This window comes from Carassius auratus, chromosome 11, assembly GCF_003368295.1.
Source record: "Carassius auratus strain Wakin chromosome 11, ASM336829v1, whole genome shotgun sequence".
Taxonomy (NCBI): Eukaryota; Metazoa; Chordata; class Actinopteri; order Cypriniformes; family Cyprinidae; genus Carassius; species Carassius auratus.
This window is the reverse complement of record NC_039253.1, coordinates 2706061-2722774: the sequence shown is the minus strand read 5'-3', so window position 1 is coordinate 2722774 and position 16714 is coordinate 2706061. Positions and strand designations below refer to the sequence as shown.

The 16714-nt window shown below is 35.6% G+C and overlaps 1 protein-coding gene across 1 annotated transcript; it reads left to right on the top strand.

Annotated features, from left to right (window-relative positions):
- The first annotated feature begins 14205 nt into the window (after positions 1 to 14205).
- On the top strand, positions 14206 to 15403 carry LOC113111320 (neurturin-like). Its single transcript, XM_026275946.1, has 2 exons — positions 14206 to 14471; positions 14871 to 15403. The coding sequence occupies exons 1-2, from the start codon at positions 14228 to 14230 to the stop codon at positions 15296 to 15298; spliced, it is 672 nt and encodes a 223-aa protein (XP_026131731.1). The 5' UTR covers positions 14206 to 14227; the 3' UTR covers positions 15299 to 15403.
- The last annotated feature ends 1311 nt before the right edge of the window (positions 15404 to 16714 follow it).

The following is a 16714-nucleotide window of genomic DNA, read 5'->3' as shown; positions in this document are numbered from 1 at the left end:
ATGATTTTGAAATACATTGTTTCATTTGCAATGCGTCTCCTAGTAAAAATGAACATATTTCCTCATGAGTTGTGAACGCCTTTAAAAGTCTGGTATGGTGTGTGTGATCTGTTCAGATTTGAAAAGTCATGTTTATTCCAGCCTTTAGGGATTTAGAACAACCCCAAACCACAATGTTTAAGGAATATCAATGCAGCTCGGCACAACAATTGAGAAATAAACAAATTAGCATGACTTTGGCAGGACTTTAGAGTTTTGTTTACATCTCTCATAGAGCGATATCCAGACTGTAGGTAAATGTCCACAGCGGACAGGGGGTGGAGCTGGTGTGTGTGGTTTAATGCCATCCGCCCTCACAATACCCCACCGCACACCCTCCCTCTCCTCCAGTCAGACAGCCCTTTCTCCAGCTCTCCAGCAGCACAGAAACTCATCTCTAACGCCACAGTGCTGCTCTCGCTGTCAGACAGTCTCCTCTCGTGGAGTGGAAATCAACACTGTTTAATTCAGTTCAGTTGTCAGTGTTGCTTCAGTGCGTGGCACACCAATCCTCCGGTGTTAACGGGACACGTCAGACAGGTCCTTGACTCTGGAACCAAAATCTCCATCCGTAAGGAGGCGTGGGGCCCACTTGGCGTATTTGGAGATTAACCACTAAAGAGTGCTGGGATTCGATCAGGAGGTGTTCACGCAGAAGGACGTTCGTGGCAACATGCGTGCGCTCCTCTCAGAGAAAGCATGATGGGATTTTGGCTTCTGTAGGGACTTGCAGTCAGCTTTTCTTCACTTTTATGAATCATTACAGAGGAATCTGTTGGATAAACATCTGTTTGAAGCTGTTTTCCAAGTGATTACTTCTTTCGGAGTTGTGTACATAAAGGATGTAAGACAAGAACCTGCACAGTAAACATTTAAAAGACTGCACATCAACAGCTGCTTATGTCAACAAGTGCTTCCAAATTCTTTAAACATATATATGTGTGTGTGTTTGTGTGTGTGTGTGTGTGTGTGTGTGTGGGTGTGTGTGTATTTTAATGAGTGATAGTTTGCAGGTGTTTTGAGATGGTTGGCATATCCTTCAATTATTCGTTTTTGTGTGAAAGTGTAATGCTGGCTGGGAAAACAGCTAATGGGTTTCTATTCGCAGCGCTCATTGTTTAAGGCTGGTTGCTCATCACCGTACACATTGAGAGGACATTTTTCTATATTTATCTTTTTCCACACTCCTTTTTTGCGGCTGGTTACTTCAACAGTGCAGATTGTGAGAACATTATCTCCCTCTTTTCCTGTTTTGGCAAAAAGTCTCCAAAGTTGAATGCAGTATGAGGATATTTGGACATTTTTACACCTTTGGCATCCCTGGATTTTTGGAGGAATGCAGTGCGTACCCTGGACGAGCCTCTGATTTTTCATAAACAGAAACTACAGCCCTCCTTTACTCTTCTAAAGAGAAAGGGTTGGAATATTGATCAATGCCATTTTTACCCAGAGGTCAGCTGAACAGACGTGCTGTGGAGTCTGGATAAGCCGGGCAGACGGTAAGAACACAGCTTAACTACAGCTTAAGAGCTGAGATTTTCTCAAACACAGTAATGGGCAAAAATCTTGAAAATAAATGAAATGAGGTGTGTGCAGCAAAGCTGTAACATGTTTGGTTAGAACAATAAAAAAAAACAAGCTAAATAATAACACTTACTCTTTACATTATGGTGCTTTGTTAGTGGAACTGTACATTCAGTAATGTACTAAGGGATAGGAAAAGGCTTTAGTTGCATGTACTTTTCTTGCATTTATTTTTTTAATGTTACTGAAGTAAGTACATGTAACAAGGACACTAAAAAATAAAAAAGTGATACCAAAAAAAGCACAAAATCACACGTCATACGTTTGTGCATTCAAAACGTTTTAATTACAATTTATTTATACGAACGTGCATTTTGTGTTGGCAAGAGCCACTTACAGATAGGGTTATTTGAGTTTCTTTTGCCATCAGAAGATGCCAAACGAAAGAGAAAGTGACCGATTAAGGTCTGTCTTCTGCATCATTCCTACTAAACATCCACGAATCATCATCAGCTGTCCTTGCATTTACATCAGGCACAACCTGTCCTTTCACGAAAGCACTAACATGTTCTGTTCTTTCTAAAACCCAGACCCTGTACTTTTAACACTGAATGACAAAAGACAAAGCATCTCCTCTGACCTATCTCTCAGTTGCTCTTTACACCTGGTATTAAGACTTGTCTCAAGTGGACAGATTAGACATATTAACCATTCGAACATGGTAGTGTTATGCATCTACTTATGAAAGGATCTGTTTTTTTGAATAGCTTGTTGTGTGTCACTGCAGCTTTGTGAAGATCTGATGGTCTCCTCTTAGGAATTTCAATATCTTAGGCTCTGTACACAAAAGCTTACACATTTTCAAACATGTATGATTCTCTAATTAAGTTATAACCATACTGACAGATAATAATATGAAATTAGGAAATTATATTGTTTCTACTACACTATTTCAGGCAAGTCCCGCTGCTTCATCCTCTCAGATATGTGGTTAGGCTCATTCTTTCAGTTCTGCTTCAATCACACAAAATCTTATATTCTCCCATTTTTCATAACTTGAAGCTCACATAATATTTCTGAACATTTATGACATGTCATATGTGTCAAACTTGTTCTCAAAAAACTTTTCAGACTCTTTGCAATTGTCAGTCTTGAAATTAACGAACTGCGTCTGAACAGATCTGTATTTGGACCCCAAACAGGATTGACAATAGTATTGCGCAGCTGTGTGAACCTTAGTTTGCACAGATAGTGAACCATGTAATTGTGTGTGCACTCCTGTGGTTTCAATTCAGACTCATTACATTAATCGTTCATAGAAAAGCCCAACTGAGTCATTTAGGACTTCAACACAGCTTATACATCACTATTGTCATCATTATCTGGATAAAACAAATCTGCCAGGATACGTTTATGATGGTCTGCCAAAAGAAACACAGCTTCACCTGAATAGACGTCCCTTTAGAACACAAAACAACTACAAAATTACAAGCTCTTTCAAACAAGGGTGACCATTTCTTTAGCAACAAAAAGTAGGACATTTCTGTGAAGGATTTAGTACCAGAAGGAAAAAAAACTGGAAAATAATCTAGTGAAAGATATACTCTTTTACATCAAATCCAATAATTATCACCAACATCCATCTTTAATAAAACAAATCCGTTTTAAATAGTAAGTTACGATATGTAAAAGAGAGGCTAAACTAAAAATACAAAAATAATATGCTAAAATAATAAGAATAGTACTAAAGAATAGCATCTAGTTCGGACATTTAAAAAATGTGCTGAAATAGCTAGGGTGCAAGTTTGATTTTTGCACTGGTGGGGACATAACAGACAACAGACATTTAGCCCTTGAAAATCAATACAAGTGATGTCTGACTTTGGGGGCGAAAAACAGTTACTATAGTAAAATTATTTGTGATCCACACTCCAAAGTTTCATTCTGAATCAAAAGACTCATGAACCCGGTCCTAAATTCTGAACTAATGATTCACCATCCTCACATCCTCACACAGAAGTACTAATCTAAATATTGATTCCTGAATTATCATTACAGATCAGGACTCGGTGTGTGAATCATTCAATTTGCGAAGTGATTTGTGAACCTGCTCCGAAGTTCCGATACAAATCAAATTATTCAGGATCCATACTCCGAAGTTCCAATCTGAATCAAATGATTCACGATGTTCCGAAATACCGAACTGAATCAACTGTTTCGCGAACCAACTCAGAAGTTCCAATCTGAATCAAATGATTCAGAATCCACGGTCCAAAGTTCCGATCTGAATCAACTGTTTCGCAAACCCTCTCAGAAGTTCTGATTTGAATCAAATGATTCAAGATGCAATTAAGTACCAATCTGAATTAAATGATTCATGCTCCACACTCTGATTTGAATCATCTGTTTTGAACTACTCGATTCCTTCAAAACACTTAATCATTCAGAAACAAAGAACCATGTTGATCAGAGAAGCAATGCTTGCAATATAGTCTAACAATCTTGTTTAAAATGTAACATTGTGAAAATAACATTAACATGTATTTGTATGACTGTTTAAATTCTATCTAAAATAGCGATAAAAGGAGGTTAAATGAGTGTCTGATTCAATATACCTACATTGCATTTCAAAACCAGACTATCTGACCTAAAATCTTCACTTTAATAAATTCTATTGATCATATGGGCATTTCCCTTCACTAATGCCTGTCAATGATCAATAAAAGTCAGCATTAGACCTACAGTAAATCAGAAGGACAAATATAAATGTTATTACTAATTCAATTATAGTACAAAAGTTTAAATAAATGAAACAATACATCATTATTTTAATAATCCTTAATATTCTTTTATATTCAACCCAAATAATTTATAGTTCCCACTTCCAGGGAAGGCTGCTTTTAATCAGTTGATTGATGTGGACAAATGAAAGCAATCACCTAAAGGCACTGGAGATTTTCCTGTGTGCGTTAAGGTCCATTGAGAGTTTTTAGTGTCTCCACATCTTCAAAATGTTTAAAAGACCCTTGAGAGCTTCTGAAATTCATCGTGTTAAAGACTGCAGAATGAAACATCTCATTCATGCATGTCTCATGAATGCTTCACGCATTTGCAATTCATAAACACGATCAGCACCAAGCTCTTATGTTACACTCCCATCCCCGACTGCAAAAATAAACAATGTGCTGAATTTGAGCCACTCATAATATAGCTGATAAACATCAGGGTGGTTACGTTTAATTTAAGAGGCATCTGTTCAGTTTCCATGAGTTTTATACTGTTGTTTAGTGTGTGGTGAACAAGGCCATTGAATATAATGCCAGAGATGTGAGAAAATCTAACACAGTTCTGCATATCAGAAGAAGACAAGCCGAGAGTAGCAGAGTGATTGATTTTTCCTGCTTGAAGCACCTCAACTTCCTCTGACTCTGCAGATAAAGAGAAACATCCAACCTTTGAACAGTCATTTGAGTTGGATCTCACCTCGCACTACCTAGGATGGAGGTAGAGCTTCATCAGTCTGAACAACATTGAGCAAACAATACACTAGAACATATTCATCTAAATGCTTCATTTATACATGGACTAATCATAGTATTTAAAAAGTGAGGTGTGTAATTTCTGGGTCACTAAGGTCACCAAACCCAATTGCAAAAGCAATTAAAGTTTCCCAAACACTCCTCCCACGTGCCATTGGTCAAACAAAAAGATAGTCCCACCCCAAATTTACACCACTGATTGCCAGAGATGGGCTGGTTGAGCACAATGACTTTCACCAGCACATGTAACCTGTAAACAGACATAGTTGTCTCAGCATAAGACGTTTAAGTACAATAAAGTATTTTGTTCCAGTGAAATAAAAATTGTGGTAGCTTTAAGGCCATCTATATTTGCTTTTACGTTATCTGCTAGCAAAACCTTAAAAAAAATGTAACACAAAAATTATAGTATTTAATTTCTGAAAATATATATATATTGAAGACTCATGCTGCACTGCTTAGATTTCTGTCCAATCAGATGCTTTCTAATGAGACTGTCCCAACCCATAATAAAGCCTTCAGGCAACTATCAAGGAACATATCATAGTTCATGGCTATGATGCAACTAGAACCTATTGGTTTATTTAAAAACAAAGGTAAAAACCATTCAATATGTGCTGACCATTTCCTACTGAAGCCTACAACCTAGTTTTATTTCGGCAATATGATATTACGCTGCTTCTAGCACGTTTTACTACACTTTCAAAGGGAAATGTCCAGTAAGTGGCGCTCAAAGCATAATTTGTTTCAGATAAAACTGAACAACTTGAATCTGGTAATGTTTTACTACGATGGTTGTTGTACATACATCAGCTGTTCAGAAATAAAATGTCTGCTGAGTGGGGATAAAAAGTTAATGCTCTTTTGTGTTCAAAAGTAACGTACCACCTACGCTAAACCTAACTGGTAGTGTTAACAAAAGCAAACATGAGGCACTGAAGCAACCATGCTATTTTAGCTTCTACAAGCCCTTGAGTTTTTTTTATTGTGACTAAGGTTTCACAGCAAATTCCTCCAAATTGCATGTGCAATGCTGTATCAGGTGCGCTACCGAGCAAGTTTACTACATCAGCAGATCCATACATATGGAAATGTTTAGCGTCAAAATGAGTTAGTCCACAAATTATCCACTATGGTGCAAAATTGAGGTCGGAACATAGTATTGTACAAGGAACCCGGCAAAAAATGAATTGTTTAAAAGAACATATATAACATAAACAATTTTAATTTACTGCAACTTAAATATCTGTCTTAAATATTTGTAGTAAAATTATGAATCCGAAAAGGTGTACTGTTCTTTTTGATAATAAAAGCATTGTAATTATGGATGAAGTATATGTAGTGCACATCTCTGCCAAAAATGGGATGCAAATCTTAATTGTTTTTTTTTAATGGTTTGTTATTGACATTCATGTGCAGTTGAAATTAAACCCCTAAAATGGTGATTGTAATATTCATTAAAATGGTAATCTATCTTAAAATTAGTTTAACATTAATAAGTGTTGTTAAATCTAAATGTATTAAAAACATTTCCAGTAATTGAAATAAAGTATAAAATATAATAAAATATAAATATTCAAATATTCATAAAAATTCAAATTAGAAGTGCTGTCTTTGCAACAAAGTGAAATCGATAACTTTCAGTTGAAATTCAAAAAAGTACTAAATAAAATAAAAAAATTAAAGTGACATATACTTTGCAAATATTTTCATTAATTATTTCCATTGTTGCCATGAGGATTTTAAATGACAAAACCTTATATTTTATTTAGGACATAGGAGCTTGTGGATATTAGAGTACAAAATATCTGAGTATATAATGACTATAGAGCAGAACTTCAGCAACCCAACAGACAGAGTCTGAATATCAAAACGTGATTAGGGGATTTCTATTTTCTCTGAAGCCTGAGAAACTAGTTCTTAGGAAAGGTGGCTCTTGGGATGCTATTGTAGCCATCTTGTCATTTCTGAGTGCCCACTTGACTAGACAATTTGCTTTTGACTGTTCTGTAAACACAGATCTGATCTGCCCAAGTCCACTTCCCTTGTAAAGAACACACATTTAGAATGCTATCCCTCCAATAGGGCGCTCAGAACAATCGTCTGTTTCCTAATAAGGAGACTGTGTGCTTAATAGTGTGATTTGTGTGGGGTGTATCCTGGCCGGAGACTGTGTCTGATGCCTGGGAATAAAACAAAGAGGCAGTTTTTATACATTTCATTTGAGGGTTATTAGTTTTGGTTTGTTTCCATGAGACTGAAACAGTAGTCTGTCTGTCACTGTTAAGTCAGTGAGTGGAAGCAGTCTCATGTAGACTTTTTCCATTTCCATTTAGTGCTGCTAAAGCCAAAACATAGATGTGCATTCTGCTTTCATAATAAAAAAGTTTCATTACTAATTATATTTGTGTGATCATAACTTGAATAAAAAAAGAAAGTATTTGGATCTTTGATAATAATATTAATCGGCACTGATAATAATAATAATGCTAATAATAATAACAATAATACATGTTTCTTGAGCAGCAGATCAGCATATTAGAATGATTTCTGAAGGATAATATGAAATTACACTTAAAATATATTCACATAGAAAACAGTATAAATTGTAAATAATAATATTATGTCACAATATTACTGTTTTTACTCTTTCATATAAAAACAGCTTTGTTGAGCATCAGAAACTTCTTTCAAAAACATAAAAAATCTTACTGACAACAATGATGGGATTGAACTTGTATTCCAGACAGAGATTATGAATCATCATTACTCACATTTGAATTTCACATTTACACACGCACACACTAACTAGTAGCCTATATTTTTTTTATGAAGACCTTCTATTAACTTCTGTTGTTCTTGAATTATGTTAATTATAATCACTATAGACAATGGTCTTTATATGGCAGAAATAGTTAGGTATATGTTATTATGCTATTTCGTTTTGTTGCACCGTGTTCTGACATAAGCATCGGCAGGCCAATGAGAGTTAAAGAGAGGGCGCCCACTATATTCCCAGCTGACCCGTCTCTTTCCTCAGCTCAAAACAAATTCATTCATATACTCAAAGTGCCTTATACCTGGACCCATGAAGCTAGATCAAACAGCTAATAAATTTTGGCATTTTAAAGAGATAGTTCACCCAAAAATTAAAACTGTCATCATTCACTCACCTTCACGTTGTTCCAAACCTGTATGAGTTTGTTTCTGCTGTTGAGTATATTATGAAAAATGTGCTCAACCAAAAAAGTTGCAGGTCCCAACAGCCTTTCATACTATTGTGTAAGAAAAAAACACTTAGTCAATGTGCACCCAAAATTGTTTGGTTACTTGCATTATTCTTAATATCTTCTTTTATTGTCAACAGCAGAAAGACACTACAGCTCTGGAACAACTTGAGGATAAGTAAATGATGACCATTTTCATTTTGGGGTGAATTAACACTTTAAAATTAAAATAGATATGTCTCTTTTTAGAATTATGAAACAAAGTCCATTTACCTGCAACCGTTGATGGTAATTCAAAGCGACTCTTTATTTATGTTCTGGCATGTTTTGCTGTTACTGGACCAGAAGCAGAGTGTAGTTTTGCCCAGTGCAGTCTTATAACGTCTGCTCAAGTGTTTGAGTCAGTGTGGTCTGGTTTAGTTCTTAGTCTCTAGAAGACCGGTCTGGGCATTTCCTGATTTCAGCTGCTGAATTGTTTGGTTCCCCCAGCAGCTTTTCTTACAGAATCATGTGGGAATGGAATCAATAACTATAATTCCTGTAAGAATTTAGGGTTTTAAAGGCAAGACAAGCAAAGACACATCCACTGGCACAAACACTTACAAGCATGTGGAGTTAATGTTGTGTCTGGTGATGTTAAATAACAAAAAATACATCTTTGTATTTATGATTTGACACATTTACATCAGAAAGAGAGATGTTTCAAGATCTCAATTTAATAATTTAGTAATTAATTAATTAATAATATAATTTATTTAATAAACCATAATTTAGTAAAATATACATTATGCATAAAAAATACAATAATTTTAATACTATTATTTGTGTGTGTGTGTACATACAGACTTATTGTTTACTAACTAAAGAACATGTTAAGTACTTGATTATAATTTCTACTGTAGTGTGTTCTTTGATACAGAATAATGTTAAAAGGACTATATTGCAAATTCATCATTACAATATCTATCTATCTATCTATCTATCTATCTATCTATCTATCTATCTATCTATCTATCTGTCTATCTATCTATCAATGACCGTTTTAATAGAAATTACATTTAAGTATATTTGACTTTTTAACATAAATTCTTGTCACTTGTCACTACATTTTAACTATATTTTATAGATAAAAAAAGATCTACTTAAGTGCATCAAAAGCATCAGAGTTCAGCTGACTGCAGTAATAAAAATCCCTATAACTATAAAACATCTTTATTGAAATTGTAACAGGCATCTGAAAACATTACATTCCGTTCACATTTAAGTATATTCTTTTAAAGTATATTATTTCCTTAAGTTCTCTTCTAAAAATCTTTTTCATGATTACTAATGTATTAAGTACAGAAGCCTATTGTTAAAAAAAAATATAAAAAAAATAAAAAAATATTTTTTTCATTTACTGAAGTGTAATACCTAACAAGGTAATCGTTAAATACAACTGAATAAATGTACTCTGTATTATTAATTTGATACAGAGTAATAAACCTTGGTACTGCCACTGTTCTGATTCTAGTCCGCTAACAATAAGGCTATGATATTAAAAACTTCTCACTCAGAAATAAACAAATCTGGCAGATTTAACGTGTTTAAGAGAGCAAAAAAAAAAAAAAAAAACTTCATGTGGACGTAGAGAAATCACTGAAGAAAACCTACTAATATACTTCTCATGTGTGCTGTGAAGTTGCCAAAGGACAAGCTTGTGATCAGTGTAACACTGCAGCTCGAGTGAAAACGCAGCCTGTTTTGCTTGGAACATCCCAGTTTATCCCCATCTGATAGATTGAAAAATAAAAGATTAAACATGAGTGCTTTGGGAGCATGTGGCAGTTTTTGTATGTTCTGGATACAGACGATTTGGGCCACATGACGCAGCTGGACAGTCCACACCTGTGCGCTCCGAGACCTGTGTCCGTAATGAGATCAACAGAGGAGCAGAGAAGCTGCGGATGGCAGCAACTCGGCTTGCACGAGGCCACTCGTACGTAGATGAAAGATTCTGAATACACAATCGAAGATGTTTTCATTTGGTTTGGCGTTTGTTAGTGCTGCAGTTCTGTAATTGTTGGACTGCTGTCCTTGAAACGTTTTTGAGAATAACAGTTGTGTCAAACATCAGCATCAATCATCGATGCATCTAAAAAAAAAGTCAAAGCAATAAAAACAAAAAAAGAAAAGAAAAACTGTGCTTGTTTGAAAATTATGTTAGCAATAACAATTACAAATTACATGACAAAAATTGTAGTTAGTAAATAAAACCATTACTTTACCCATTTTAGGAAACATAATCAGACTTCTATTTGAGAACTCATTCATCACATTGAATAATCTTGTATCATATTGATATTAAAATACAGTAAAAATACAGAGTAAGAAAAATAATGCATGAAAAAAAAAGCATGACATAACAACAAGGTTTCCTAAACTGAAGGAACTACAGGAGGTTTGTGAACTTAATAAAAACCAAATAATTTATTTAATCATAAATAATGGAAATTTAATGTAAATTAGGGATGTCAATTTCGACAAATTCTCATGATCGATCGTCGTTTAAATTAACGATCAATTAATCGATTAATCGTTAACCTTCATACTGCAAGATGCGTCTACAGTAGTTATCGCATGAATTGGTGTGCAATGACACTAAAAACGCAAGCGTCCTCCCACAAAGGAAAGGGTTTTTACTGTAAATAAAAGGCTAGTAGGATTATAAAATGAATCGATTGATCATTTAATATCATTATTTAATTCAAATACAATGACTAATATAACGCAGTCTCAGATGCACTCTGGCATATGACCGGAGCGGAGTGGTAATATTTCCTTAAGAGCGCCTTTCTGAAGATTCCACTCCGCTCGCTCAACCCAGTTCATAATCCAAGCGTTCTAAGTGCATTTTATCTTGTGTGTGCTTTTCACATGCTTTATAATCCATGTGTATTTTGTAAAGATCTACGAACATTTCATCTCCTGTGTGTGTGTGCGTTTGTGTTTTAATGAGCCTATTTTGAATATTCTACTGCACAACAACAGCAGCTATTTTCACGGAAATAAAGTGAATGAAAATCAAATACTTTTTCAGTTTTTGCATTTTAGGAATGTTTGCTAAGGATAGATTAATATATTTAATACATTTTAATTAATACAATTAATAAAATTAAGAAGAATAAAAAAAAAATCGTTTTGAAACATAATAATTGCTATTTATCAGCATGCATAATTTTAGACAATTATACAAGAATTTTGGTACAAACAGTAAACAATTAGGCCTACTAGAAAAACTTTATTTCGGAGCTGGAACTGGTTTACGGCGAGAGTCACCGGAATATTAACGGAGCGCTTGCTCGGGCTGTTAGCGACTGAGTGGAGCGCACGTCCATAGAGCGGAAAACGTTGCGGGCGTGCGTCCATGTTTTTGTTACGGTGTTATTTTCTTTCCAAATGTGCATAGGATATTGTGCATATCAAGGAAAATCCAGAGAATGCGAAAAAAACCCATCTACGCGTTCTGATGGTACAGATGTTTCTGGTATGCATAAATAGCCCTTTGCCAGCTGAGACAACCTGGGAAACCTGGTGGCATTCGCTTTCCACCAATTAACATTATCACCATTTGAAATAAAATTATCCCAAACAAAACTCTTGCGTGCTCGCTTCATTTTCCTTCACAACTGCTGTACTTTACATGTTTTGGCATAAGCCATGTGCGTCGTCCCCTTTTGGCGGTTGGCAAACCAGCTAGCCGCCTATGTCTCAAACTATGGTTAATGGTGATCATGCTTAATCGACCGTCGATAAGGTTTTTCGATTAAAATATTTATCGACAATTAATCGATCGTCGATTAATCGTTGGCATCCCTAATGTAAATCATTTTAAAATAACACCAATCAAAATATAACACTAAAAATATAATATTTTATCTGTTTACCTGGGCATCATGTGACCAATGTCACAGAGCCGTGAACATGCAAATGTGATAATTAACTATTATGATATTTATTTTAAAATCTCAGGAGGTATGGATAACAAGGATGACAAAAAAAGTTTGGGAACCACTGCATTATATGCAAATATGCAGTAACTAATAAATAATAATTGTAATGTCTTTAAAAGACAAAAACCTAAATAGAAATACATTGAGTGTATTTCAGAGAGATGTGTTCATCAGTAGTTGCAATGTTGAAACATCTTAAACCTGAACTGATTTGTGTGAATCCACTGGTCGAGTGCAGTGTAGCCTCATGACTAATGTCTGCTTATTGTGTGAATTTATTTCTGAGAGTAAATAAGTGGTGAGCTGTATAAGACAGGAACATTTAAAAGATGAAAAAGAGCAGTTAGGGAAACTCAATAAATTACTGCTAATTTATTGCTACTGCAGTCTTGTAATCAATAAAAAAGTAACTGTTTTCTGATTACAAATATTTTTAAATCTAATGTAATCTAATTACCAGTACTCTTGATCAATCCGAATCACAGAGTGGAATTAACATTATATGGAATTGATTTTATAAATGGAATTTGAGGAACAAAATCCACCCAAGTACATGAATTATTGCTTTCCTAAAATGTGTCAACACAGTTTCATTTTCATGTTTCATTGCATATCTTTAGTAAATCCTGACCCGCCAAAAGAGCGTTTGCGCTGCTACAAGCTAATAATAAATCTAGATCTTCCATGGTCTCAAGTCAATCTGATCAGTGCAAAATCAAACAAACTCACACACGATGGTAAAATAATCACAGTGAGCAGAATCTGTGTGGACTTAAGTTCAAAATCTGCTTCAGGTTTAAACTTTGTCATTTCTGCGCTTGACTGTGCTCTCCAAATCAAACTGACAAAAAAGATTTGGCTAATTCTCACACTAATGGTTGAACGAATGTTGCTTAAAAGGGTGAAAAAAAAAACATTAATTACTTATTTATAATCAATAATGCATGTAATTTATAAAAACACAATCTACCCAAGTAGAGAAATAAGAAGCTTTTGAGTGACACAAGCTTTTCTTCTATCGTTGACATACAAATTTTTAGCATTGCCACAAGGGGCGCTATAACGGTCATTAGCATTAGCACATGACATCTTTTTTTCGACTTTTTTAAATGGGTATGTTAACCAGGGAATCTAATTTATTAATTATGTTAGACTACAAATAAGAAGCACCATGGCATGTGTCGATCTTCACGTTGATTAGTTTGCTCAAAAATGTTGTTAAATAATGCGTACCTTCAATATACTGTCTCTATGCCAAAGATCAAGATATGTTTTCAGTGGACTTTAAGAATGTGCTTTTTGCAACATTAACAACCTCACACCCAAATTCCCAATATTTTATTCTGTAAGCTTTATACCGCAAATAAAAAGGCAATATACTAATACTAATATACATAAGCCAGCTCATTCTGTCAAATGGCTTGTGTACGTCGAGCATTCAGTTTATATGGACTAAATTATAGGCCTGATTTTATCAAGGTCATTTTTCAATCAACTGTGCATTATGGGAACAATAACCAGGGTTACACTTTATTTTGATAGACAATAAGTAACTTTGCAATTAACTAAACTCTCATTAATTTGCCATTACATGTCAACTAACTCTCATTAAAGTATTAGCAGAGGTTAGCATAAGTAGAGAAAGTTTAGATAAACTTGCAAAGTTGGTACAAGCAGTAGAATGTCTTTTGAGGGAGCATCAAAATAAAGTGTTAGCAGATATTTAGCAGATCGTCTACTAATACTCTAATGACTCCAAAACATCTTTCTCCAGTTGTAGCTTATATTCTGATGAAATGAAAATTCTATCTAATGTTTCTGACTTCACTTTTCCAAATGTGTGATGGCTTTGAGTGATGGATGTTTGGTTGTTTTGCAGGGACTCAATGCTTCTCCTCATTCTAAGATGAAGTTATGGAAGTTTGCTGCCATCGGCCTGATTCTCTGTGGTGCTGCACTTCCTCTGCTCGTCCTTAAAACCGCTCCCTCTTCCCGAGCCCCGCCCCCTCCACCCCACCGCAGAGCTTCATCCTCATCACTTTCACCTTCATCATCTTCATTCACAACAAGCAATTCGTCTACGGTTGGGGCAGGTGGGCGGCAACGGAGGGTCAGATCAGCTGACGGAGGAAACTCTCTCGTATCAGAATGTAAGATCAAGCCCTTATGTTCTCGTGTTGTGACAGTCCTTCTTTATAGCGTAGCCTATCATTGTTTACATCAGAATGTCACCAGACGTCAGGCTAGAGTCCAACTTCACAGAAGTTCACAGAATTCCATTTGAATTGAACACTAAATACGATAACCATTGTTCCCTGAAGTTTCAATTTTAAAGTTTGTACGTTTATGCAATTGTGCTTACCAACTACAACTGAAAAAAATTGTTTTCAAACAGCTTTTCATATGTATTTCACACTAAAATATTGACATGCTGACTGTTTTTTTAGAAAACACTTAATCAGCGCCACTAGAAAAGTGGGCGTGCACAATTAAAATAAAGTTTTTGCCATGCTAAACACTGCTATATTTAACCCTCCTTTGTTCCTCAGTCATGAAGATGTTCCAGAGCTTCACAGAGGGCGAGCTGAAGCAGGTCATTGGGACACTGGTGGAAAGAAAAGCCCGCAGAGATGCCCAGAAGAGCAAGAGGACTAAACGGGCAAAAAAGCGATCCAAACCCTGCTCGCTACAGGAGGTAGAGGTGACGGTCAGACAGCTGGGATTGGGATACGAGAGTGAAGAGACTATACTCTTCCATTACTGCAGCGGAAAGTGCACAACTAGCCGCAAAAACTATGACCTGGCGCTGGCGAAACTGAAGCACTCGCAGCTGCTAACAAGGGAACAGAAGGACAAAGCGCGCCACAGCCCCTGCTGTCGGCCCACCGCATATGAGGAGGACATCTCCTTCCTCGATAACTTCAACAAATACCACACAATCCAAGAGTTCTCGGCCAAAGCATGTGGATGTGTCTGACCTTGAGGGTCAAAACTCATCGGAGTTCTCAAAACTTTTAGGAAACATAACATTAATCAGACATTAATCTCTGAAAAAAACAGACCCTTGATTCGGAGAAGAAAATCTTCTGGGCTTAAAGCAGAAGAGGCGGAGCTTATATCTTGCATCGCCTTCACGAAACATACTCAGCTGACAGATTCTCCTCAGATACTTCTGCAAGTCCCGATGAAGAGAAACCAAAAATATGTTAAGCAAAAAAAATATTCTCATGTTCAGTCATTGCTAATGAGATGCTGCTGTATATCTCGTTTCTATTGCCTTCGTGGGTCGATTTCAAATAGCTTGAAATGTTGGGTGGATGCTCAGAGCTTCAATGTCGAAAACCTCTAGAAAATTCATTCAGGCTTCAGTAAACAAAGCAAGTGCACAAAGGCACACCCAATGCTGAACAAAACTTCCTCATTGTGTAACTGGGCTGTAAATGATCCCAGCAGCTCTGGAAGGTTTCATCTCTGACATTTCAAAAGGCAAGACATTCCCACAAATCAAATTCAAACAGACATTATACTAAACATCTACCTCAGCTTTGCTATAGTCAACATGGTAAAAGAAAACCCAATATTTGATCCAAATATTGACTTTTATTAAATGTTATAATAATCAAACAAAAAGTCTTATAAAAGAAGGATTTTAAAATGCTAGGTATCACAAACTGGTTTCAAGTCGTTCCAAATACAACTATGTCACATCCTGTGAAATCTGTCAAATCCGATTGGCCAAAATATGCAGACAGGTTATGATTTTTTTGGCAAAAAAATCTGGCCAAAAGTAGTATATTCCAATCTTCATAACCTGATGAATTGGATTGTATAAATTGGTTCAAATTCCATGCATTTATGAAACAATACTACAATTTCCAAAACAATACTACTATGCTTTTTTGGCAAATTGGTGGCTTATACTCATTCGTATGCTTTCACACAATCTACTCATTCACAAGTGATGGTTACATTTAGGGGTTATTTACATTCATTCTTATTATTTTGCGACAAATCATACATTTTTGTACTTCACATTGTGTGAATTCATATGAAATCGCCACCTTGTAAAATAGATAGGGTTGCAGTGTCTCCACAAGGTTCTCCGAATCTTCCAGTCAGGTTCTATACAGAGAGAAATTTGTTCAATTTTTGTGCATCAATAATATCCAAATTGTGCTTTGCCCAAATTATGCTCCTAAAGTCAATTTGCACTGCTCTTCAGAGAAAAATGTATTTCATACTTCTAGATCCTTGTAAATGGACTGAACTTGAAGGCAACCTCTCGGCAGCAGCCGGTGTCAGTCTTCCCTTAGTTAACCTGACCAAATCTACTTTATTTGTGTAAATCCTATAACAGAAGAGTCTAATCCACTTTAGCTCCTGTCAAGCCTTG

Bases quoted from the DNA above. Each gene is read 5' to 3' on its own strand.
- LOC113111320 (XM_026275946.1), top strand. From the start codon at position 14,228: ATGAAGTTATGGAAGTTTGCTGCCATCGGCCTGATTCTCTGTGGTGCT. The intron at 14,472-14,870 runs GTAAGATCAAGC...TTTGTTCCTCAG, and splicing joins AAACTCTCTCGTATCAGAAT to TCATGAAGATGTTCCAGAGC.